At 36.7% G+C, this 27,641-nt stretch overlaps 1 protein-coding gene across 5 annotated transcripts in view; it reads right to left on the reverse strand.

Annotated features, from left to right (window-relative positions):
• Nucleotides 1-27,641, reverse strand: part of ELF2 (E74 like ETS transcription factor 2) — a 92,444-nt gene that overhangs the window by 41,853 nt on the left and 22,950 nt on the right. For 2 of the 5 annotated variants that reach the window (XM_019664051.1, XM_019664050.1), the window contains exons 2-4: nucleotides 23,783-23,867; nucleotides 22,282-22,514; nucleotides 8,086-8,251 (exon numbers count right to left, since the gene is read on the reverse strand). The exons of 1 other annotated variant lie outside the window; for it this stretch is intronic. In XM_019664051.1, the coding sequence (XP_019519596.1) occupies nucleotides 8,086-8,251; nucleotides 22,282-22,353 (238 nt within the window). In that variant the 5' untranslated portion in view covers nucleotides 22,354-22,514; nucleotides 23,783-23,867. Of the gene's footprint in view, nucleotides 1-1,306; nucleotides 1,410-8,085; nucleotides 8,252-22,281; nucleotides 22,515-23,782; nucleotides 23,868-27,641 lie in introns of those variants that run through there. 2 more of the 5 variants (XM_019664054.1, XM_019664057.1) reach the window with 2 other exon arrangements.

The raw sequence follows: 27,641 nt of genomic DNA on the forward strand, positions 1-27,641 counted from the left end.
AACTAGACTGAAGAACAAAAGGACAGCAACTTGTCTGTTCCCCTTCCCCCAATTCCCCAGCGCTGTTCCCATCCCCCAATTCCCCAATAAAAAATCTTTTTAAAAAAAGCATTCATGGGGTGGGAGGGAGGTAGAAGAGGGTAAAGGTGATCAAATATATGGTGATGGAAGGAGAACTGACTTTGGATGGTGAACACACAATGCAATATACAGATGATGTATTATAGAATTGTACACTTGAAACCTATATAATTTTTTTTAACCAGTGTCACCCTAATAAATTTAATAAAAATTTTTTAAGAAGTTCATGACCGCCTCTAAATGATGAATCTAAGAAAACTTACAGACCCTTTTCCCAGTTTACAAAAGGGCATGGAGGATACATAAAGGACAGTGAATGATCCCTCCCCTCCTTCTAAAACAACACTGTACCGAAGCACCCAGCTTTTAATTCCAAAAAGCATGGCTAGCTCTAGTGCACCTCCCTCCTCTCTATTCCTTTTAGCTTAATATGGGCAGTGAGCGTACCTACAGCCCAAATCTGAAGAGGCAGACAATTTAGTGGGAGGTAAATAAGAACTGTTAACTAGCTACTGGGGAGCTGTAAATGAGGACCTAAGGAGCTCAGACTTTATTCTAGGTGATGCTTTTTTCACATTTTGACATCTCTGACATCAGGATGTATCTTACAATTGATGGTCTCCTAAAATTTATAATTGGCAGCTTTTTTTTCTTTCAGTGGTCTAAAAATAATGTTTCTTACAACTGATGGCACCTTAGGCTAAATGAAATACAGTTATTAAAATATTAAAACTTCTAATAATTCTAACTGATCTAAATCACAGTATAATTCTAAACAATTAAACAATTCTAGAATCAAAACTGAATGAACGTAAGATTCACATTTTTATGTTTTTAGAAAACTAGTAACTAGGCTAAATTCAAGAAAATAGATAACTGGAAGAAAACACTTCTTTTTAAAAATTTAGGAGAAAGTCTACATTAGAAGCAGAAATACCAGAAATGAACATTAAAAAAGGTTTAAAGATGTTCAGTCAATAGTAGCTTCCAAGGAAGTGAAGGCATGAAATAGCCCTAGAGCTTTCTATAAAAAGAAACATATTAGGACCATGGCAGGGGATAACTTAGCAAAGTGTTCAGGAGGAAAAATACTACTGTATTATTTCTCCCTCCTTAAGGAGGAGTCATTGTCAGACTTTAAACAAAAATATGGTATAGGTAGTTGAAATCATTGTAAGTAAATGTAAACTTGTAAACATTCTTAATAAATTAAAAACCAACCTACCAGCATTGTCTTCCTCCTGGCTCAATCTGTTTCACCTTCAGGTAATCCTAGGATAGGGACTCCTTTTCAGATCCCCAGTTTTTCATGGCAATCTTCTACCTCCCTGTGGCAACAATATTTCTAATTAAAAGAGTCCTGTTGTGCCACAGGGAGGGTTTCTGATGGTATAACAAGTACAAAAGTTATCACAGCTCATCATGAAGCCAACTTAGTCTTGAGATTCTTCAAGAAAGAAATGTGGCTCCTTATCTTATTTTTCAAGAGAGAAATTTAGTTTTATTTTTTTAACTGCATTTTAAAAAACCTAAACTTTCATTTGTTTTTTAAAAAGCATGTTTTCTTGTTGAATTATATAAAAATTCTTATCATTCACCTGTCTTTTCAACTAACTCTAAATACAATTTTATTGATCACAAAAAAAAGTTTTCTAAGTTTTCTTGGTAGTTATTTTACTTAGTATGTTCAATGTTTTAATACCTGGTTAAAAACCAAAGTCCTGATCCCAATGATCAGAAGAGAGAAGTAGGAAGCTACCAGACCCCTTTCAGCCAATATCTGTTAGTAAAGATTAGTAAGTGTAGTTATATTACATAACACGATGTTAATTATGCTTAAAATGAACATTAAAAAAAGGCCAGCAGAAAATATAGAAAAGCAGTACTCTCCTCTTGCTGGGAAGTTTATGAGTGTTTTTCACTGTTTGTTTACTCTGTAATACTTCACAATTTTTCCAGTGAGCATGAACTGCTTTCATTGTAAGAAAATAAAATAAAATTTAGGTGTAAGCAAGAATGATTAAAACTTACTGAGATTTTAACATGATGTTAATCTAAGTATGACAACATTATGGCTTTGATATATTTTACATGACCATATTTATGTTTTGGGGATGACTACTTTTTTATATTTTAAATAACCCTAAGGTGTTCAATATTCAGCATATAAACAAAAAAAGAAAATATATTTAATATCTTACATAGATGGTTCTTGATTATACTGCAACATGAAGTTAAAGCCAGTTTGTTCCAGTCTATATTTCCTGTCAAAGCCAGTTTGTTCCAGTCTATATTTCCTAATAGCTATGTGTTAAACATTCTATTACATACTATATATTTGACAAAATTTAAAAATACGGTTGCTGCCTTAAAGAGATTTACACGCTCGTGTAGAAACTAAAGGCATATACACACAAGAATAGTCTAAGAAAGTAAATGACAAGCGCCTCGATCCAAATGGTCTAACGGAAGATCAGGAGTGTCTGATGCAGGCCTCAATCACTGTGGAAAGGTTCACGTCAGTGGGCCTTAAAGGATGGCTAGTATCTGAACACATTCTTGACAGAAACTTATTTGAGCAAAAGGTCAGAAATCTAAACAGCACTGTCCATGCCAGGAGCAGTAAGAAAAACTGCAAGAATACAGTGTTTCAGTAGATTAGGAAAGAGCTACTTGTGGATGATTCTGTAGGTCAGTGAATTTGGCAGAGGGGTGGCCTTTGAAATCTGATGAACAAAGAACTTCAGGAGAATGATAAATGTAGTTGCCAAAGCACAGTTAGTTAGGAAGAAACGATGAGGGGAAAGTACAGCCTGAAGGTATAAAGCATCTGTTTTTTTTAACAAGTGGAAGTGAAAGGAAATAGAAAAATATACCAGAGAAGTAAATAAATGTTCTGTTTCAATGTATAAAAGACCTTCTCCATATTTGAAGGCACAAGTAAAGATGCTAATGAAGTTAAAAGAACACTTCTGGAGCGCTTACTAAGTCATAAGCGCTATGCTTTATATATTTATTTTATGTAATCTTCACAACCCTGAATTCCGAACTTTATGACAGTGAAATAAACTCTGAAAAGGTTAAATACTAACAAGTAAGTGATAAAGTGGAAATCTGAAACCAGGACTAACTAACTCAATCAATGTTCTTCCCTTTCCTACTAAAGAGCTATTTAGAAGGCGAAAAAGGAAAAAAAATAAGCTCAGGAATAGTCACCCAGAACTTTCTAGCATATCTGACTACTCTTTGTCTTCATGTTTCTCGAAATGTAAACATTCCCTAAAGTTCATCCCTTAATTCTGTGTCCTTTGTTCCTGATCACAGAGAGACAAATATAGAATTTAAATATCTTCCCCTTTGAGGAAATTTCTCAAATACCTTTCCCCTTGGAGATTTCATTTATTTTCATGGCTTCAATGAGCATGATTCCCAAATCAGTCTCTCCTTGACTTTTCTTTATTAAGCTTCCGTTGTACCAGTTATGTTCCATTTTCCCCTCCAGATCTATTGTCCCACGGTTTCCGGTTGGGTTTGGTTAATGGAGGGCCTTGCAAGGGATCAAAGGAAGGAAGGGGAATAAAATCAGACTACTTATTCCCTGGCTCCCTTTCTATGGCATCGCCCTCAAGCCAGCTGTGTCCTTTGACCAAAGATCCCAGGATTCTCCCAAGGTGACCCTCTCTCCAGGACTCTCTGGTAACCCTTCCCTCCCTTTAGCCCAAGAGCCAAAGGACAGAAATGGCTCTGTTACTTCTGGCTCTCAACTACCACCCTATCTCTTATGGTTACCCTACGCTTGCCCACATATTTGTAACTAATCATTTATTAAAACATTCCTTAAATTATCCTGAGTATGCCACCTCCTTTGTGATGGGACCCTGACTATACATTTGTGCATCTTTAAACACCTAACTATGTCCCCTTAGATGCTCCACTTCAATCTCAAAATCAACAAGCCTATTACCAAACTTATCTGCTTCCCAAAATTGCCTTCCTCAAATCAATTCCCTATATGATCCCTATATGACAGACTGCCTCAACCCTAGTCTGTCATGTCTTGTTAGACCTTAGCTAGTAGTATCGCTTATATGAGCCCATTCTGTTCCTATTGCTTCTACCTTGTTTGACTATTTCTCAAATCATCCTTTGACTCCTCCTGCAACACTAGTCTTCCTGCCTCATCTTTTCCCCTACAATTCATTCTGTCTACCGAGATACTCAATACATAGTCCTTTCTACTCAAAACCTTCCAAATCTTTCTGCATCTTATATGCCTAACTTCTAACTCCTTCTAACTTCGAAATCAGTCTAGTTACAACTCTTAATGGAACCTCCTGTCAATGTCTTATTTACTCAATATTCTACCCATTTATTAATGACATTTCCCTTAGTCTAAAGTGCCTTTCTCCTACCTCCTGTCTGCCCATCTGTCCTCCTCCTGTACTTTCTCTAAAACATTCCCTAATACTGTAAATTGTATTATCCTCTTCTGAAAATTTCTTTGAATTTGTAAATAGCACTCAATTGATTCTATACTGCTTTATATTTTTATTATAGTATATATATATATATATATGTATGTGTGTGTGTGTATTCTAATTTAACTAAATTATTAACCCCTTGAGGGAAAGAAACATGTTGAAAACAGCCCTCGCACATAACAAGTGTAAAGTATTTATTGATACATGCTCATAAATTTAAGAGGAAGGTTATAAGATAATTACAGTAAGTTAAGGTGCAAGATAAAGAAGCAGGTCCTAAAAGCTCAATCTTCTCAGACATGTCTTAAAAGATTTCTATCAAGACTTATCTGCTATTAATTACATTGACATAAGCTTGTTACTTTTAAAATGGTAATCTGTAATAACCTTTTATATGGTCTCTCTCTCTCTCTCTCTCTCTCTCTCTCTCTATATATATATATATATATATATATATAGTATATATAATTTTCTTTTTCAGTAAGCATAAAAACTGCTTTTCGAATCTCAGTAGGGAATGCAAGAGACTCCCCTCTAGCCCCAGCTCACCCTACAGAGCAGCCTCCAGAACTGGTGGGGTCCGCAGCGGCCTGCCAGAGTCAAGACCACCCTTCATCCACACTGCATTGCTCTTCCTCAAAGGCTCTTTATGATTACTAATCCTCAGCTATCATCAAAAACCAGTTTATAGGTTCAGATGAATATGTTTATTTTTAAAGTTTCAAATATATTTTGTTTATCCTATAAAATTTAAGAGAGGATTCCTATTACATATAAGCTCTGTGCAGGAAATACAGACTTTTAGTATATAAAAAGGTGAAGCAAAATAGCCTATAATTACACCTAACAAAATGAGAAATCACTTTATTTACAAAAGAAGATGGCTAAACATACATCATTATAGGATTGCAGTACTCCTGCCTGGACGACATGAACATTGTTTCCAGTGTGGATCAAGACGTATGGTATCAGGAATAACAGAAAAATGTCAATGCAAACATGATGACAACTGACAAACAGGTCAATAAATATAAGTGTGAACATTTTGAGACTAGTACAATCTAAGTTATAATGTCAGAGCATTCCAGAAAGTCTTTCCTAGATGTACAAAAAGAAATCTTATTCAATAGGAACCTCATTTCCACCAATTCACCAAATAAAAACTGCTGTAGCCATCTTGTGAACATTCCTTCTCTTTTCTTCCTAGTCAGCTTCTTCAACAAAATTTACACGTCTGGAACTTAAGTTAAAACCATATCACCACAGAAACGAGCTTGACCTTAATCTACTACCTAAAAGGGAGCATGCATTAGGATGGCTCACAACCATTATTCATCTGTTATGCGTTGAATGTCAGCAGAATGAAAATTTATTCAGATTTTAACTGGTCTAAAAATGCATTTGATTCTTTAAATAAACACAATTTAAGCTCAGGTTACCTATTCTAAACTAATCCATACATATTAACAGTCCTTATAAGGTTCAATTCATGAGCTACTGTATTTTAACATAACTTCATATATTATACATGGTCTGCATGCCTTATGATGAATAAATGTGAGTGTTTTAAACTGTTGTGATTATAGATGTATGAGCCAGCAGTTTTCACTCTGAATTTAACACTGTCTTTAAAAGAGTTATATCTGAATTCTAAGTTTTAGAGTGTTGTCCTGTAAAAACAGACAAGAATACTATATTATTCTTTATTTTTAGAAGTAATAAAGCAAGCATAGATTTCATTAAATATCCATAAGCCAGTATGGAATTAAAAATGTAAGATGAACTTTTCATGAACATTTAGACTATTTTAGAATAATGTGAGTTATTTACTAACATTTCCTTTTTGTGTTGAAGAAAAATAAATCTAAAAAATATTATCAAGTGTCCAAAAAGAACTTTTAAAATATCGTAGAAGTAGCTGTTCTTTTACCCAGATTTTGTATATCCTCTTTTTCAATATCACAATTGCTCATATCTCTGTCCTGCAAATAAGAGCATTACCCTCAGAGTTCAAGACCAAGAAAATTAAATCCTTTAAATGGATTGTATTTCACTCCTATTTGGAATTGTTTTTACAAGAGTAATTTAAATTAATGAAGCCCTGACCATCAATTGTACAATCAGTAAGATTTGGCTGGCCTGCTCCGGTATTTTAATGTGATAAAAACTAATTTTCTACTGATGCAAGCTTGGCACTGTAGTTTTCATGTTTTACACATTCTATTGTTTTTACATTCAACTTTAGCTATCATACTTTTTTCTTGTGTGATTAGTGTTCTGTTTAGTTATGCTCCTATAATAAAGTCAGTTACAATAGATACTTCAAAATATCATCATGCATAATACTTTTAGCTGTTCTTCCTGTGCTTTTCCTCAAGAAGAAAATTCATCTCTGCCACTAGACTTCCAGCTTCTGACTGAAAAACTATCCAAACTCTCAGAAAAACACATGCATCTTCCTGCCTCTTGCATTATCTATTACAAATCAGTTACCACACCAGACTACAGTCTCGAAGCCTATACGAAGTGTTTAGCAAGTTGTTTCGATAAAATGAACTGATTACCACTTCACATGTGGTTTGCTGAAACTGCTGTCACCACTGCTCTGAAGAGCAAGGTAACTTCCAATCCCTCAACTCAACAAAAAACAGAGCTGGAGGAAGAACAGCTTTAAGCTAGAAGCAGCTAGGAGTCCTAGAGAGTGCTACTGGGCTTCAACAAGCAGAAAGACATCAAATACTCAAAATTTTTAATCATGAGATTTTTGCTACATTTATAGAAATTTATCTAAATACTTAAACATTTTTATTAGGATTGTAAACCAAACATGAGGGTTCTGTTCCCCCATGATTAGCTAAAGAGAAATTTTAATTATTATTACAAGATAGTCACTACAATCCTACAGGTAAAAATACTCTATTTTCTTAAGGGTCAATAGCAAAAATTAAAAGGTTTCTCCAAGAATTACACATACTAATACCCAATTAAACATAGTTATCTCCCCACAGACAAACTGAAATACCACAATTTCTAAAATGACAACAAGGAAGGAATCTGGTAAGACTACTGCAAGGATGCTTCTGACCTAAGAAAAAGGAATTATACTGCCCCACCAATACTGATTCAAAGAAACTCTTAATCTGTTATAGAATGAGAATGCTATATTTACTTTTTAAATTAAAAAAGTCACCCTCATATACTAGCCTATTGACTTCTATAAGTAAATAACAACTAGTCACCTTTCGCACTCCCAGGAAAAAAAAAAAAACAATAAAAATAATTTTATTATTGTGGGCCTGTAATTTTGTCTTTAGGATCCATGGTATGAGATTCTATTATACCTCAAAAAATTATAATGTAGAGCTTCTTATATCTATATAAATTCCCTTAAACAAGCGATTTCCACTGGTTTCCAATCTATACTACATAGCATTACAAAGAGGTTCATCTGGCAATGGTAATGTTGACACTTACTTACAAAATGAGAAAGTTATAAACAATAAACATTTTATGAGGTGTCTACCTGTTTCCACATTCTCGGTCTCAACTTCTTGTTCTTCTGCCACATCTTGCATCATATAAGTCTCATCATCATAAACCAGAACCTGGGCTGCATAGCCCTGCTCTAATCTGGCACTTGGAACTGGCTCCACAATCACTGCTGGGTATTCAGAAACCTTCCCACTTTCCTACAAGAGCAAATTTAAAACACAATCAACCTTTTTATTCACAAATTCTGGATTCAGTTATAAATCCTTGAGTTCATAAGAGTCTCAAGGAGTCCACACAATGAGCTTCACATATTATAAATATGAACATAAAAACCAAACGAGATGAAAAAGGCTAACTTTAATAATCTTTTCAAGTCTCAAGAGGTGAGACATAGATAAAACTTTTTAAATAATCAGGGCTTTAGATTAAGATGGCAAATTGAAAACATGCATATAGTTTCACTCTCTCACGAAAGCCCACTAAAACACAGTCAGATACTTTTAGACATAAACCCATGAGGAGAAGACAGAAGAGCAATAAAATCTTGGAAGACTGAAAGTGGATAGATGAATAAGTGGTTTAGAAGACCTAGGAAAGCCAAATCATAGCCTGGCAACAAAAAAATAAGCTGAGAAACAACACATTTTACACTGGAGAATCCACAGAAGGCAGTACCAGTTACTTTCGGAAATGGAGGAGCAGCAGGTGGTGGAGAAAGAGGGGGAGGATAAAACAAGGAAGATGCCATTAAAGTTGTTTGAAAAGCAATTCCATTCCTAGACCTGCTCTCTGCTATGATGCTAGGCAACCATCCCTCCCAACCTCGGCAAAAGATTGGAGAGTTACTTTTCCAGAAGGAGAAAGAAGAGCATCTCTGAGGCATGTTAGGCACATTTGCTAGTGTCAGTGCTGGACCAAAACCAGTTTCAATTCAGCTTTTTAGTCCTCCACTCTTTTTATGAGCAGACAACCAAGTATTCTAGTTACCCAAAGATAAGCCTCTAACACAGAACATATATGCAAAAACACATATACGTGTGTGTGTATTGTATAACATGTATGTTATATATAATATATAGCCTATTATATATAATAGACATAATATATATTATATTCATATTCCTCAGAGATGAGAGGATATTATAACCATAAAACAAGAATAGAATACAATTTAATAACAGTAAAAAATAAGGACTTCTTAAAAATTAAAAACACAATAACCAAAGTGAAAAAACAGAGGCGTGGAAGATAAAATTGAGGAAGTCTTCCAGGAACCAGAGGAAGAAGGTAAAGCAATGGAAAACAGGAGACAAAAGAGAACAATATTGGAGGACCAGTCCAGGGGGTCTAATATCTGAATAACAGGAGTTCCAGAAAAAGGAAATAGGAGTGGGTGAGGGTATGGTTGTAAAGAAATCAAGGAATTCCAGAAATTTTTCTGGAGCTGAAAGACATCAGGTGCCCATTTGAACAGACCTGCCAAGTGTTGAGTATAAAAAAGATTAAAGGAGACCTACACTGAGGCACGCTGCTGTGAACTATCACAATACTGGGGACAAAACAGAAGATTCTACAAGCTCCTGGGAAGAAAATACGGGTCACATAAAGAGAATCAGGATGCAGTTAAGTCTTCTCAACCTTCATACTGGAATGATGATGACAATAAAGCCATTTCTTCAAAATTATAAAGGAAATTTACTTCCAACCTAGAATTCTCCACCCAGTCAAGCCATCTCAAGGTTTTCTCAGACAAGAAAGATCTCAAAACATTTACCCTTCATACATCCTTTCTCAAGAAACAACTCGAGAGTATATTTCATAAAAAAAGAGCCAATTTTTAATAAAAACGACAACTTAAGATACAGAATACAGGAGAGCAACATGAGAGAGACACAGTAACCTTCAGGAGACCTGGGAGGAGCTTCCAGGGCACCAGCTGGGCACTGGGTTTACAGGGCGGCCAGTCCACCTGTAGCAATGGGACACAGCACGGTCAACTGTCAACTCCAAGACAGCCACAGACATTGTTCCCAAGGAAACTAGGCCCACATAAGCCTGCTCTAGGTTTTCACTCGTATCTGGCTTGTCGTGATCTAGCTGTTCACGTCCCACTGCCTTGCTACCTGGATCAGCTGAGAACACTCATTTCACCTCCCGGGAGTGTTCTGCTTTGATCCATTCTAAGTGCCAGAAGAAGACTACAAAAAGCCAGGAAACCAAAAAAAAAAAAAAAACAAAAAAAGAACAGCCCTCTTTCCATGTGACCATATATCTGCACAAGGAAGTGCATACGGGGTCCATACTGCTGCCCTACCAGATGCCTGACCAAGAAGGCCCCATGTTTCCAAGAACTAACTCATGACACTGCTTACCAACTGCCTGAGTGGAAGCTCTTGAAACTCGGTGAACAAATGCCAAACTAGTCAGCCCTTTTCCTGGAACCTTCATCTAACTATGGTAACGCTGCCCTTTCCTAACTCAGCTTGGTACACTATTCATTTTTTTCCACAGTAAACCATATGTTGTTTAGGAATACATACACAGTTAACACTACAAAGAAAAGTAAAGGAGTCACAACACATAAGTCAAGATAATGGCACCTGTGGGGGCAAGGATGGGGGTATGAGAGAGGGGCATGGTTCGTATTCTAAATTATTAGTAATTTCTATTTTTTTAACCTGATAGGCAATATGTATTCTTTTTGTTATTCTTCAACTGAAATATATTTTATATACTCTTCACTTTGTAGCAAACATTTCACCAAATAATTTTAAATAAATTAAAAAGCAAAGATAAAGCAAGTTTTTAAAAAAAGGATATGCCAAATATTAACACTGAATTCCCTACTCTGTATAAAGGCAAAAAATGTGAGTCTAACTTTTGACTGTTAAAAAAATTCTTTCTCACAAATTGTATATAATAAGAGTGGAATCGCCATGCCCGTTGCTCAGCCCATGGGCAGCACCACCCAGCTATAAAGCAGCTGTTAATGAGAAGCATGGGTAGGTAGACTTGTTAGAAACTCAGAAAGCAACATCACAAGTAGCATCTGAACCAGTACGGACCCAGCAGCGAATATTTTATTTACATATAATCCAAAGGACTTAAAGCTTCTGTCACTCCTCTGCAATCTAACAGTACATTTTACAGTAACATTAACCTGAGATTATTTTGTATTCTGAACCACTCATCCTCGTCCTACCAGTAGGAAATAAATCAAATTTTCTCAGTGACGAAATACTTGAGGACTAGAGTTGTGTAAAAGGCCAATTCCTCTATCTATACCCTTTTCCCAACCAATTAGGATTCTGGGCCCACTCTTCTCTCTCTTCCATCTTAGTTAAGTTTTGTTTTGATATTTCAATGGTTCCTTCCCTTTAACCACAAAAAAGCAAAAAAATTTTTTATTTGAAACATCATCTCTTCTTTCTTTCAGCTGAGCTCCAGATCTTTGCTCCTTATACCTGTACACACTTCTCAAAAAGACAGCAACTCCTTGGCTCCTTATCTGCATATACCTGGTAATCTGGATTCCACCACATCACTGAAATTCTTCTCTCAATATGTCAACAAAGACCAAATTCTATTTGTTTTCATCCTCGTTTGCCATCCTGCAGACTACACACTGATCATTATCTCATTTTAAAAAGTATTTCTTGGGCCGGCCGAGTGGCACGTTGTTTAAGAGCTGGGTTGGGACGGCAGAGGGCCCCGGTTTGGATCCCACATAGGAGGGCCAGTGACACTGCCCTCCACAGCTAAGATGTTGAACAACAGCTCGACCTGGAGCTGGGCTGCCATGAGTCGCCGGCGATGGCGTAGGCTGCAGCCCCTGTGGCAGTGGGTTGCCATGGGCTACTGTGTGTAGCCAGCAGCCAGCGTGAGCGGCCAGCAGCCGCAGTGAGCGGCCGTCCAGAAGCCGGCGACTGATCTGCCTCGCCAGGGAAGAGCGCAATGATGGTGCCAACTTGGGCCAGTGAAGCAACGTCCTCCACAACTAGACTGAAGAACAAAAGGACAGCAACTTGTCTGTTCCCCTTCCCCCAATTCCCCAATAAAAATCTTTAAAAAAAAAAAAAAGTATTTCTTCCATCATTTCTGTTCTCTTTCTACCACTCTGCTTTTAAGCATCTCCTTTGACTCTTCCTCCATCTCCAACGACTCAAATGAAGCCAACAAGGGTTCTGTCCTCAGCACCTCCTTTCTTGTACTCTCCACCACCATCCCAGGCAAGCCGACCCATGCTGATCATTTCGAATAGCTCCTCTCTGCTGATGATCCTCAAATATTTGTCCTCCACGCTGACCCATCTGCTAAACTCCAGACCCAAATTTAAACTGCCCACTTTAAACATCACTACAGGAATATTCAGTCCATACTTCAAACTTCACATGTGCAACTGGAACAAATTAACCTCTCTTCCTATTTCCCACCCTGTGTTCTTCTCTAAACTTCAGTTTCTTCCTTCTTAAGAAAGATTATAATATTCATACTTCACAAAGTCCCTTGAAAATTAAATATGCACAAAGTACTTAAGTGTTTAGCACAGAGTGAATACTCAATTAGAGGTAGCTATTATTATATTGTAACAATAGTAACAGTACTTGCCTTCAACTATGGAGGGCATCTTTTCACATTACAATCAGAATTGTTTGTATTCTTTGTACAAAACACTTTCACAACTCCCTATTTGTCTAAAAGGAAAGTTTAACATACTAAACAATGGTTTTTAACACTCTGAAATATAACCCTCAACCTACCTGTTACGGGTTGAATTGTGTCCCCCAAAAGATGTTGAAGTCCTAACTCACAGTACCAGTAGGGTCTTTGCAAATGATCCAGTTAAGATGAGATCATTAGGATGAGCCCTAATCCAATATGACCATATCCTTATAAAAAAGATACATCTGGACACAGAGAGACAGAAGGAAGACGATATGATGACACAGGGAAAACTCCATACAAGTCAAGGACCACCTGAAGCTACCAAAAGCTAGGAGAGACACATGGAAGAGATTCTCCCTCAGAGCCACCAGAAGGAACCAATTCTGCCAACACCTTGATTTCGAACTTCAGCCTCCAGAACTGTGAGAGATTATCTTTTGTTTCAGCCATCCAGTTTATGGTGCTTTCTTACAGCAGCCCCAGGGAACAAATACACCACCTTTACAGCCTTATTTCCTACATTACTTCACACAGCTGTTCCATTACTTGCTTTGCCCCTAATTTCCAAAGGTGAAAGCTTCCATGACTTTTGTTCATGTTACTTTATAGCCTGAAACTACCTTCCGTCTCTGCCCAAATCCTTTTCAGCCACTCAGGGCCCCGTTCCAGGGAGTCGTCTATAAGCCCCCAATCTGAATCAGCTTGTCCATCTAAGTACTTCTAGAACACGTTGTTTGCCAAATATTACCGATGTTCATTACCCTGTATTATAATTATGTTGACATATCTAACTCCTTGACAAGACAGTAAGATGTTTGAGATCAAGAGTCAACGTTTATACCCTCCCCAACAACATACATTTCATATACACTGAAGTGGCATTTAAGTATTTTTAGCTTGGTTCAAAAAATGATAAAGCTCAACGCATTTTAATATTAACAGGTTTTCATAGATCCACATTTGCTAATCTACAATGCCAGGTAACTTCACAAGCTTTTTCTCTACCAAGTGAGAGGGACCACAGGCCACTGCATACAGACTGCACAAAATTGTTGCTTTGTACTATACAGAGGAGTTAGCTATTTTACTAGGGAATAAGGGTGGAAAAGGAAAGAATCGGGAGTCTTTGTTTTATAATATAGTAAAAACTTACACATCCACTAAATTACTTTACTTAGGATCACTATAATCTTGCTCAAGTCACCAAATTACGGGATAATTTGAATGAAATCAAGATTCTGCAGGTTGTGGCACAACCTGTCTAGTTCCCCATAATCTAAGGTTGTTAGACTTGACAAAAAAATATCCAATTAAATTTGAATTTCAGATAATGAATAATAAGTACAAAAATGTGCCATAAGCAGGCTTGAACATGGTTACCAGGCAACTTAACGGTAAAGAAAGCCCGCCACTTTCAAAAAGCCCACCATTTTCATAAAACCTGCCATTTCCGCAGTTCTGCTTTGTCCCCAGCTTATGAAAGCAGCCAAGAGCAGAGTGCCCCAGAGCCAGTTCACAGGACCTTCCTTTCCTTTGTGCTGTCTCCCTTGTGCTTGAGCATAAGCTTAATAAAATCGGCCTGGAAATTAAAAAAATAAAAAATAAAAGACTGTCCTATGCAACATTTGGGACATACTTACAGAGTTATTTGTTGTTTATCTGAAATTCAAATTTAACAGAACAGCCTATATTTTCTCTGGCAACCCTACTATAAGCACTAACAGTGATCTCAAAAACCTCATTCAAGGAGAGAGCTTCTTAGAGGCAGGACCAGTGCAACCCTGCAGTGTTCACCTACAAAGTGCTTTTGTAATGCACTCAAGTCATTGCTCTCCAGGAATCAGAAGTTTCCAAACATCAATACCATAAAATGGCTGAAGGCAGTATATTGTAATCCTTTCATCACTGTTACAAATACACTGAAAGACATGAAATTCAGGAGTATATTAAAAATATATAAATTTGTTTCACATTTCTTCTTTTGTGATAGAGTAAGGCCACCTTCAAAGTCTTATCAAAAATGAAACATACAGTGTGGCAGGCTCTGGGGAACTAATTTCCCCTCAACTATGTACCGCAGGAACCACTCCAAATAACTATGTCACTAAAATAAATGCAGTGTGCTTGCTATGCAAACACAAGTTAAGACAAGTCCCCAACCGAGATGGTCATGATGCAAAAAAAGATAGGAGGGAAAAAGCATACACCCAACAGAAATGGATTAAATAACTACCATATATCCACACGATGACAGACTATTCAACATCAATTAAAAGGTTAAGGCAGGGCCGGCCAAGGGGTTCAGTTGGTTAAGAGCTCGCAGCGGGAGCTCAAGAGTGCGAGCTCAAGAGTGCGAGCTCTGATCAACAGAGGTTCGATGCACAGCCCGAGCTGAGCTGCCAACAGGTGGCAGGATGGCTCAGCTAAAAAAAATAATAAATAAATAAAATAAAATAAAAGGTTAAGACAGATATCTATGTATTTCATGGGAAAATATCCGTGATACAAATAAGTGTGTGTGTGTGGGGGGGGGGGGGGTGTAACAGGACAATACTACTGTATAATTCTATTTATATGTTTATTTTACATATGCATTAAAAAGCCTGGAAATATACACCTCAAACTACTGCTAACCTGTTAGAGAGATGTGATCAAAGAGGGATTTTCACTTTCTCAGTATGTCTGAGTTTACTGTTTTACAATAATCCTATATAACTAAAAAAAATCAAAATAGTTCCTTTTTTTTTTCATTTAAAAATAACAAATGGAACAACAGTAAAAAACAAACAAACAAAAAAACCTTAAAGCCTATAGGGGTAATTTGAAAACTTTCAAAAGAAATACCATTTGCAAAATACAAAACTATGGAAGAATCTATCTCAACAAATAAAATAATTGGTTTTGACTGACTTCAGTTTCACAGATGTACACATACCTACAACTACCATCACAAGCAAGAAATAGACATTCCCATCACACCAGAGGGCTCAGTTGCACCCCGTTTCAGTCAAACTCTCACCAGCACAGCCTACTCGCCCCACCCCACCCACAGGGGCCTAGGCCTATAAATTGCCTTTTCTAAAATTTCATATATATGGAATCAACAGTTTGTGCTCTTTTGGGTCTGAGTTCTTTAAGTAAGCATAACGTTGAGCTTTATACATGTTGTTGCACCAATCAGTAGTTAATTTCTCTTTATTAAGAACTCCATTGTATGGATACGCCAATTGCTGATCCACTGCCCTGCGATCACACAGCTGCGACGCTCCTGTTCTGTCCTGCTCTTCCGCTCCCATCTCTTCCCCTCCATTCCATTCTTACCTACGAGTCAAATCACCAGGCCATATGGTAAGTGTATATTTAACTTTTAAAAACTCAAATTATTTTCCAAAGTGGTTATTTTAAATTATTAATAGAAATGTACAAAAATTCCAGTTGCTCTACATCCCTTCCAACACATGGTATTACTCTTCATATTTTTTTTGGAAGGAGGAGCACTGGAACAGCCATGGTCATTGGTTACACTTGTTTTCATGCTACAATGGCATAGTTGACTCTTTTAGGGAGGGTTCAGCCCACAGGGGCCCATGCGGGATTCGAACCGGTAAACTTGGTGTTATCAGCACCATGTTCTAACCAACTGAGCCAATCGGTCACCCAACTCTGTATTTTTCACCATTCTGTGTAAGCATGTAGTAGTATCTCCTTGTGGGTTTAATTTGCATTTCTATAATCCATGGGTTTTATTAAAGTGAACTATTTATTATCCAAGTATTTGAAGATTTTAGCAAGCATCTTTTTGTGCTAATTTCTAATATAATTCTGCTTTACTCAGATAACCTTTTCTGTATGATTTCAATCCTTTAAAAATTATGAGACGTATAGCCTAGCATAGGCTCTATCTTGTTCATAGTCCACATGCACTTGAAATGAATGTGTATTGTGGTGCCGTTAGGTAGTGTTCCATAAATGTCCATTAGGTGATGTTGGTTGATAATGTTTCCAAGTCTTCTATATCCTCACTGATTTTCTAATTGTTCTATCAATTAACAAGAGAGGAACTCTCCAATTAATACTGTGGGTTTATCTATTTCTTTCAGTTCTGTCAGTTTATGCTTTACGTATTTTGAAGCTCTAATATTGAGTGCATACACACTTAGGGTTAACAGTCTTCCTGGTGAAATGGTCCTTTCATCATTTATGAAATCTCTATATTTATCCCTGGTAATAATATTGTCCTGAAACCTTTTCAACCTTTTTATGATTAAATTTGCATGGTATATCTATTTCTATAGTTTTACTTTTAAGCTGCATTAATACTTAAACTTCTCATATGAAACATAAATAGGTTTGCCTTTTTTTTTACCCAATCTGACAATATCTGCATTTTATTTGGACCATTTAGAACATTTACAATTAACATTATCAATAAAACGGAACTTAAATCTAACAATCTCTGTTTGTTATGTTTCATTTATTCTTCCTTGTTCCTTTTATTCTGTCTTCTTTTGAATTGAGTAGTTTTTATTATCCATTTTAATTCAAATATTGATTATACTGCTTTCTTTAGATTTTAATGATACTCTCGACTTTATAATATGCTTCTTACCACAGTTTACCTACAAATAATATTATGTATAATATAAAAAGCTTACATGAGTATTCTTCCAATTCCCTCATCCCATCCTTTGTTCTACCAGTCATACATTTTCTTCACATTACAAACCCCAGCATATTGTTCGTACTTTTGTTATAAACAATTATCTTTTTAAAAATTAAAAACTGACTTTTAAAAATATTTTATATTTACTCACACATTAGCTATTTCTCCAGTGCTTTTCATTCCTTTATGTCTATATGTTTCCATTTGGTATATCTAAGTTTCATTTACCTTCTGCCTAAAGAACTGCTTTTAATATTTCTTATAACACAAGGTTCCTCATGATAAATTCTCTCAGCTTTTGATGGTCTGAAAAAAGGCTTCATTTTGAAGGACATTTTTACTGACTACATAATTGTAGGTTGACAAAGTTTTAGTCTTTCAGCATTTTAAAGAAGTCATTATCATCTGACTTGCATAGTTTTGATCAAGATGTCTGTAGTCATTAACTTTGTTCTTCTGTATGTAGAAATCTTTTTCTCTAGATGCTTTTAAGATTTTCTTTCTGAAATTAGCTTTCGGCAATTTTATTATGATGTGCCGCAAGTCTCTATTTGCTCTATGCTTTGTCCTGCTTGGGGTTTAAGATCCTCAGATCTTTGGGTTTATACTCTTCATCAAACTTGGAAATTTTTATGGCCATTATTTCTTCATGTTTCTTTTCTTTTCTCCTCTCTGCTCATTCTGGAACTCAATTACATGTATGTTAGACAACTTGGTCTTGTCCCCCAGGTAACCAAATCTGTGTTTGTTTGTCTGTTTGCTTTTTCTGTGCTTCATAATGTAGTTTCTATTACTCTCTTCAAATTCACTGATCCTTTCTTCTGCAGTACCTAATTTATTTTTAATCTTATTCAGTGAAGTTTTCTTTTCAGATAGTATATATTTCATTTCTGTAAGTTTCATTCAGTTCTTTTATACCTCTCCTCTTAGGTTCATGTTTTCTTTTAACTTCTTTAGCATATTTATGACACCTGTTTTAAAGTCTTATTTGCTAATTTCATCATCTCTAGCATTTGTGTTTCTGTTTTCACTGACAAGTTATTCCATCACAATAAGAATGCCCAATCCTGTTTGCTGGAAACAGGTGTCCTCTAGAACTTGTATTCACTGTTATTTTAAAAAACATATTTAAATCCTTTTTTGTTTTTTTCTGCATTAATTCTCCATTTCTATGAGACTTACCTGCTATACATTCCTTTTTTTAAAAACTGTTCTGGCTATTCCTACATGTTTACTCTTCCATTCAATCATTAGATTTACATAATCAATTTCCCCCAAACTTGCCCTAACATTTCATAGAGAAGGAATTAAATATATGGACTAATTGAAGGAAACTGACATCCTCCACAATATTGACCCTTCCCATCTCTCCTTAGTACAAAAAAAATCTCTTTGTTTATTAAAGTCTTTTATGTATTTCAATATTGTTAATTTTCTTCAAACAAGTCCCATATAGCTTTTACACTTATTCCTCAATATTTTATTTTTTTGTTAATTTTATGAAAGGGATCTTATCCTCCATCTTATCCTTCTAACTAATTACAGTCCTTACATTAGAGAGTTAGGTATTTTTTGTGTGAATTTTGTTTCTGCCAAACTACCAAACATTCTTATTAGTTCTAATGAGTTTTTATAGATTCCCTTTAGTTTACCCAGGTGCACGATCATATTATTTGCAAATAATAACTTGGTCTCCTTTGTAATATTTGTATTGTTTCATTATCTTGCCTGATTGCAGAAAAATATTAAATAATAGCAAAGGTAGTGTGTATACTTATATTCTTTTCAATTCTTTTTTAATTGGGAAACAGTGTTTTTCCAAGACCCATCAGCTCCAAGTTAAGTAGTTGCTTCAATCTAGTTGCGGAGGGAGCAGCTCAATGGCCCATGCAGGGATTAAACCGGCAACCTTAGTGTTATGAGCCTGCGCTATAACCAACTGAGCTAACCGGCCACCCCTATTCTTTCCAATTTTAAAGAAAATACTCCAGTACAGGATTCTGGCTATTGGTTTTTAACAGTTATTTTTTTATAATGTTAAGAAATAGATAGATAGATAGATAGATAGATAGATAGATAGATATAGATATAGATAGATAAATATCTATCTATATATATATATTTACATTATTGAGTTTATCAGTAATGGATACTGAATTTCACAAAATCCCATTTCGTTAAGTATTTTATTCCTATTAACATATCATGTCATATATCATACTAGTAGGGAAATCTATTAAGGGTTTTCTTAATATTGAATTGTGTATCTATATCCTATTGGTAATTAAATTTTTTCACATAAGACTGCATTTTATGTTTATTACTATTTTATGATTTTTATAACTGTACTCATTACTATAACTGTAGATCACATTTCTTTTTTAATTGGGGAATTGGGGGGTGGGAACAGCACTGGGGAATTGGGGGAAGGGGAACAGACAAGTTGCTGTCGTTTTGTTCTTCAGTCTAGTTGTGGAGGACGTTGCCTCACTGGCCCAAGTTGGCACCATCACTGCGCACTTCCCGGGCGAGTTAGATCAGTCGCCGGCCTCTGGACGGCCACTCACTGCGGCTGCGGGCCGCTCACGCTGGCTGCTGGCTACACACGGTAGCCCATGGCAACCCGCTGCAGCAGGGGCTGCATCCTTCGCCGTCACCAGCGACTCACGGCAGCCCAGTTCCAGGTTGAGCTGTTGTTCAGCATCTTAGCTGTAGAGGGCAGTGTCACTGGCCCTCATATGTGGGATCCGAACCGGGGCCCTCTGGCGTCCCAAGCCAGGTCTTAACCAACGCACCACTTGGTCGGCCCTGTAGTTCACTTTTTTGGTATCTTTGTCAGAAACAGAATTATCCTAATTTTATGAAATGTATTACTTTTATAGTAAGAAATAAACATAAAAAATAAAGCCTGGAAATTATTAACAACTCTCCAAATGCCCACCATTTTTTTTTTTTGCCAACTACTGCCTATGTTTTAAAATTTATTTTTTAGTTATAGTTGACATACAATATTACTTTAGTTTCAGGTGTACAATAGTACCCAACACTTTTTAAACATTTATTTTTTTTCTCTGATTCTGGAGCTATGATTATAAAATCTTGATTGGTTATTTTCTCCCCCCACCCTACATTTCAGAGTATAGATGTTATATATATTTTAGATACATTCCTGAAAAGTTGCTTATAAGACAAAAATACATATTTCAAATACCAGTGTCCCCATAACTCCCTCTGTAAAATTAGAAGGTATCTCGGATACTAGTGGCTTTTCTTTCTTCCTGGAATTCTCTTCCCCTAGATGTTTCTATTGCCCAATCCCTTACTTTATTTAGGTCTAAACTAAAATACCACCTCTTCAGAGAAGGCTTCCCTGACCACCCCCTAATTAAAATACCCCCTACCATCTCTCCATCCATCTGTAGCCTAGATTTATATCTTCAGAGATATTCTGAAATACTTTATCCCTAGTGCCTAGAAAAGTACTTGACGTAAGGTAAGTGGTCAATTAATATTTGTTAAAAAAAAAAGTTCCCTAAAAATATTTTCCCCCACTCTGGTGCCACACTATCTAAAATGCTTGTGACCGCCCTACAAGGCTACCACATAAATCATTTCAAGAGTGGCTTGGTAAAATGACTCCTCATCTTCCATAATAATCAGTTCTCCAGGTCATGAACACCTCGGGTTCCATGTAAAAGAAGAAAAATATGAGTCTTCCAGAAATAAACTGTTGCACTGTTTTCCCATATTAACGATATCCAATCAGTACAAGGTCAATATATTCTGCCTATTGTTCTTGACAGCTCCCCTCATAGGGTTAAATACCAACAGAGTAAAACTATAGTACAAAGACCAGTTTTAGGTGTAAATATGACAGGAACATTTGAGTTACCAGATCTATGAAGAACAAAGGAAAGGTAGTACCTTCACTTTACCCCCTTCCCACTGAATTTGCCCATAGCTAATTCAGAAGACTGAACAGACACAAACCAAGCAAGAAAAAGAATCCAGAGTCCAGAACACACAGCCTGAGGTCCTAACTTGTTTCTCAGTCATGTCCCTATATCACTATTCTGGTACTAAGTACCAATAACAGCAGTATCTTTCAAAGAATGTAGAGAAAACAGGTTTTTTAATACAGTAAACTCTCCATTTTCCCACCTCATCTCTAATCAAGTATTTGTCCAGTAGTGTGACAGCATTGTTATATTTCGGTTCAGGTCATTCCCAATATACAGTCTTTACTGAACAACGGGAAAAGAAACCAGGCCTGGATGCCCGTATCTTTCTGGTACTGTTATTTTTCTACTCCCATTTCTTATTCTTTAATGTTATCAATAACAATAACCAAAAATGCTAATAGTGAAAAAATTCTACATGTGTAAAGATATCAAAACCTGAGTTTATTTTCTGATTTACAAATTATCTGAATTCTTAAGTATATGTATTAGATTAAAACATGATGGACCCACACTAATTAGATGTAACAGAATAACCATAAAACAAAAATGACAACTAAGGAGATACAGAATTCTAATTTAAGATGAATCTAATTTAGGTATTTAGGTACAGTGTATACCTACACACTGTATAGTGCAAAACAATAAATTTTATCAGGAATTTAAATCTCTCAGCTAATACTAGTGTTCTTTCTTTCAATTGTTTTCTCCCAGTTCATTCATATAAATGCACATTCCAACAATTCAGGTGAGCCTGGCAGTCCCTTCCCTCAGCCTTCCATTACCTAAATTATAATGAGGACACATGACATGGACATGGACAATTTCATACACTGTACATTTCTATTCTCAAATACCTGTTTCCCATTAATTTCAAAGCTAGTTCATGCATTGAATTCTATGGAACAAAAACAGAAATGAAATACATTGGATGCCTAACCTCTTGATTTTCTACTCCATTGCTGGAAAGCTCCAAAATAGAACCTCCACTGTCAACCACTGCTGAAGTCATTGTGTATTCCCTGAGGAAGCTTGAAATGCAATTAATCAATGTAATTAAAGGTTCATGGATGATTGCCAGTGTTATGGGTTTGCATTATCATGTCTTAAAAGTCAATAGCGGAGTGTAGATATCCAGAAATCCAGTCTTCTAAAGATGATTAACGAGAGAGCCTAAAAAGAGGAAGAATTTGAAAAATTATTAAAAATATATAGGAAGGATATAAAGCACAACCTAGCCTGCAATGTAATTTTTAACAATTTTATAAACTAAGAAACAGGAGACAAACTTATACAGCCCTGTGTCAAAAGAGGGCAGTAATGAGCATTCTACTTCTAAGCGTCAAATTCATGAACATACTGAAATTAAGTTCGTACCAAGCTACTGCACATAGGTGATATTATGATATTTACATTCTAAGAGGTAAAATGTTATAACTTTCTCCTTTGTAAAGATGTACTTTTATTCCTAAAATATTTTTGTAGAAATTTTTTAAATCTTTTGTGCATTAAAAACATAAAATGTGCTGGACCAAGACAACTTCTAAAATTATTTGCCTCATAATAAATTATTTATTGGTTTGTAAATATTTCATTCTTCATCTTTGGCTTATTTAGTTTATTTATTTGAATATAATTAGAATTGTCTTTTGCTATGGTAGCAATCTCATTTTGTGTTCATATTTTTAGTCTACAAGAACTATAAAACACATTAATTTGAGTTGCTTACACTTTCAAACAGAGCAGTTTGAAAATAAAGTAGTGAAACACTTGGAATGCTATTAATATTACTTTATCATTCTTTCCTCAATAATTTTTTTGCTAATGGTTCAAAATGCAGTATAGCAAATGGTTTCAAGTAAACATAATTCAAGCTTTTTTCCCCAATACAGATAAATATCCATATGTACATCATCTAGATTTATGCATCAGATTATTCCTAAAAAGTTAAATTTTATTTGGCTTTATGTATGTTAAATTTTTCATAGTGAAATTAGAGATTTAATTCTAACAGGATTTTTTTCTATGAAAATTAAAAAATGCAGAAAAATTAAGTATATTTAAAAAGAAAGTACATCTCTACTAAATCATTCGATTAATATTATGTCCTATATTAAGTTTGACTACTGGCATCATATAAATATGGAAATAAAATAAAGAATTTCTATAAACTTCTACAATAAAAAGAAATACCTGAAAAAAAAAAACAACAGAAATTTCACCTCACTACCTAAAACCATTCAGTACTATTAGTCTCCTTTTCCCTTTTTGATCTTATCAACAGAAAATGGAAGTATTTGTATCTTAAAAATAAAAATTAAGAAAAATCCTCCTCAGTCCCACACACATAAAGCTCACCATTATCATGTAAGGTAATGACTATTTTCAATTTCTGTTTTCTAAACATATAGATAATAGCAGCAGAAATAACTTTTACTTACAATTTAAATGTTAAGTAGTCTAAGCATCCTTCACTATTTTCACAACTTGGCAAGAGCTAAAATATAAACCAGCAGTTCTTTGGAACTAGCAGAGGGGGGAAAAGACAGTATTAATATAATTCTATTAAAAAATTTTTCCCAAAATAGGTGTGATTCAGGTAGTATGTACTTACTACAAACCATCTCCAAAGCCTGATGACACACACTACATAATAAACATAATAATAAATTATCTCTAGGCTATTGAGCAATCAGAAGTTTTTATGAAACTTAAAATTTTAAGTGACCACTCAATAACAATTACTGAGAAGACAGATTCCACATACATAGCCTATGCCCCATATTATAGCGTGTATTTCTAGTGGCTGCCAGTAAAACCCCTGATTCCCAGGAGTATAAAATCAACTTTTTAAAAACTAACCCAAAAAAGTACTAAGAAAACAATGTTAATGATATAGTATTGCCGATGAAGTCACTTTCCTGCTCTCTCACCCTCCAGACTTGCATTCCACACACATCCAAACACCCCAAGCCTCCTCAAATAGCCCTCTGTTCAAAGGCTAATCTGTTGACCTATGCACCAGAGGTTAGGCCTTGTTCCATCAGTTATTCCTTCCTTTTCCTTAACCTTTTCTTATTTAACACTGGGTCTTTCCCCTCACATCCCAACATTTACCAGATTCTCTCACCTTAAACATGGCAAGGCCCTCCTCCATGACCCTGTACACCCCTCCAGCTACCGCTCTAGTTCCTTCCTTTCTTAGACAAGGTTCTAAAAGGAAAATCCTCTACACTGTCTCCACTTCCTCATTTCTCAGTTACACCCCCCCCTCGCCCCCGCCCGTGGAACTGGCATTCATCACCACCAACTGAAATATTTACTAAATTCTGCTCAAGAAATCCCATGGCTACATTTCTGTCTGCATAGGACTTCATGTCTCTGAAGCATTGTGACACTGTTGATCATTCCCTCCTTGAAACTCTACCCTGAATTTATCTTCTCCCTCTCTAGCTACTCCTTTTCCGTTTCCTCTTACACACCCATGCCTAATTTTAAGGGGCTTGCAGTAAGAATACACATGGAAGCCTGTATACCATATGTATAAATATTTTAAAGTTATAAATCAAGCTAACAAGCTGTTAAATTGTGTGTAATCAATAAATACGGTGAATGCTGCGGCCAAGTGCCATCCAACAGAAAGGCAGAGATCTTCAATATGGAAGCAGCACATCAAACCTTAGTAACAGTGTGTGACAAGTTTCAACTTGTTTGGTGCAGTCAGTCGGGTGTGAGCTACAGCTGAGCGAAGGTGTGTTTTCAAGTGTGCCGTAGGGCCGGCCAAGTGGCACGTTGGTTAGGAGTTGGCTTGGGATGCCAGTTCTGAGCAGCAGGGCCACCGGTTCAGATCCCACATGGACCAGTGACGCTGCGCTCTCTACAGCTAAGATGGTGAACAGCTCAACCTGGAGCTGGGCTGCCGTGAGCTGCCGGCGACAGCATAGGCTGCAGTGGGGCCAGCCAGCAGCTGGCATGAGCTTTCGTGAGCTGCCAATGAGCCGCCGTCCAATGGCCGGCGACGGATCTACCTCACCCAGGAAGAGCGCAATGATAACACCAACATGGGCCAGTGAAGCAACGTCCTCCACAACTAGACTGAAGAACAAAAGGACAGCAACTTGTCTGTTCCCCTTCCCCGATTCACAATAAAATCTTTGGGAAAAAAAAAAAAAGCTACAAACTGTTATGTAAGCTGAGAAAAAAAAATGCTATTTTAAAAAAATAGAAAAAAATAAAGTGGGCCGTAAATCATCCTCCATCATGACAACACTCCATCTCACACATCGCTTCTGGTACAGCAATTTCTGTCAAATAAAAACATTACGGTGTGTCCTTATCCACCTTATTCACTGGATCTGGCACCATTCAACTTCTGGCTCTTCCCCAAAGTCAAAATGATCATGAAAGGTAAACATTTTGAATTGATTCAGGACATCAAGGCAGTCACGACAGCGCAACTAAAGACACTCATGAAAGACAACTTCCAGAACTGCTTCAGAAAGCGGCAAGAACAATGGGATAAGTGTGTTTGAAGTGAGGGGGAATACTTTAAGGGGGATTAATGGCAACATGTCTTTTACTGTAATAAATGTTTTTTAAACATTCACCATATTTCATTAATTCAGTCCTTCAACAAACATTAACTGAGCACCTACCACATGCCAGCACAATTTTTGGTGCTAGAGATACAGCAATAAATAAAGCAAAAGTCCTTGTCCTTACGGATCTGAAATTCCAGTGGGGAAAAATGAAAATAAGCAAAACACATATGGCATGCACGTAGATGGTGATAAAGGCTAAGGGACAAATGAACCAAAGGGACAGAATATTTGGCAGGGAAGGAGTGTTACAACTCCAAATTGGGTAGCCAGTGAAGAAGTCATTAACAAAATTACATATGAGTAAAGACCCAAATGGAGTCAGCTATGCCAATAACTGGTCAAAGGAACAAGATCTGCAACAAGGAGTATACCTGACTAGTTCAAAGTCAGCGAGGAGGAAAATATGGCTGGAGCGAGGTGAGCAAAAGGAAGAAAGAGCAGATGATGATGACAGAGAGGTAAGGACCATATAGGCTCTCTGCGAAGACTCTTTTACTCCAGGGAGGAAGAGGAGTTTATGTGCAGAAAGATGACCTGATCATTACAAGGATCATTAGGATGATGGGTTGAGCACACTCTGAAGACAAAGGCAGAAGCTACTCTAATAATTAGGTGAGAAATGATAGTGGCCGGGACCAGAGTGGTAGGTTCTGAAGAGGGTAAAAAGTGGTCAGCTTCGGATGTATTTTGAAGGTAAAATGGGAAGATGTGCTAGCAAAATTGGATGTGGGGTGCGGGAGAAAGAGAGGAGCCAAGAATGAATCCAAAGATATGTCAGAGCACCAGGAAGAGTCTCAGGGGAAAAGTGTGGGAGGAGAAGTCCAATATGTCTCAAACTAAACTCATTTTTTTCTCTGTTACCTTCCCAAATGTACTACTGCTCCTATCACACTTAGCTCATTCAGCTTCCCCAACACCCACAAAAGTTGCCTAAAAAACAGAGATCCATGACTCCTTTCTCCATCAACACCATCATACTCTCTCACCCTTGACCCCTTCTCTATATTCTCATATCCTCTGCCCTAGTGTATGTCCTTATTATCAATTCTCTATATTGTTCTAATATCCTCAGAATTTGTCCCTTTGCCTCTAATCTTCCCTCCCTTCCAGTCCATCTACTGCAATATCAGGGTGATCCAAGATGGAATAACATCAGGCCCCTTCCAAGTCTTCAAAAGTTCCTCATCACCAGCAAGATGAAATCTCAACCTCTTTGCAAGCATCCTGATTTAGCAGAAACAAGCAAGAGGTCTAGGTCTATTTTCAGAAGTTATGAAATGTTCATTCTCTAGCAGAACAAAAGAAAGCTCTACAACTAAGGACATACAGAAGAAGCCACCTCAAGACTGGTAGGAGAGACAGAGACATGGAAAGAGCAGGTCCCACACCTGTGTGTGACCACTAAAAATCGGGAGGGATATCTCAGCTGCAGAGATTTCCCCAAGAAGTGCAAGGGGTCCCAGCCCCACACCAGGTTTCCCAGCCCAGGGTTTCAGTGCCAGGGAGAGAAGTCCCCACAGCTTCTGGTTGTGAAAACCAGAGGAGATTGTGGCTCAGTGAGACAGAGGGTGGCTGCAGTCCCAGTCCACCCTCTTTTTTTTTTTTTAAACAACTAATGCTTGATTCTTTTTTTTTTTTTTTAATTTTTAGTGGGAAATTGGGGGGATGGGAACAGTGCTGGGGAATTGGGGGAAGGGGA

Source organism: Hipposideros armiger, unplaced genomic scaffold, assembly GCF_001890085.2.
Source record: "Hipposideros armiger isolate ML-2016 unplaced genomic scaffold, ASM189008v1 scaffold_415, whole genome shotgun sequence".
Taxonomy (NCBI): Eukaryota; Metazoa; Chordata; class Mammalia; order Chiroptera; family Hipposideridae; genus Hipposideros; species Hipposideros armiger.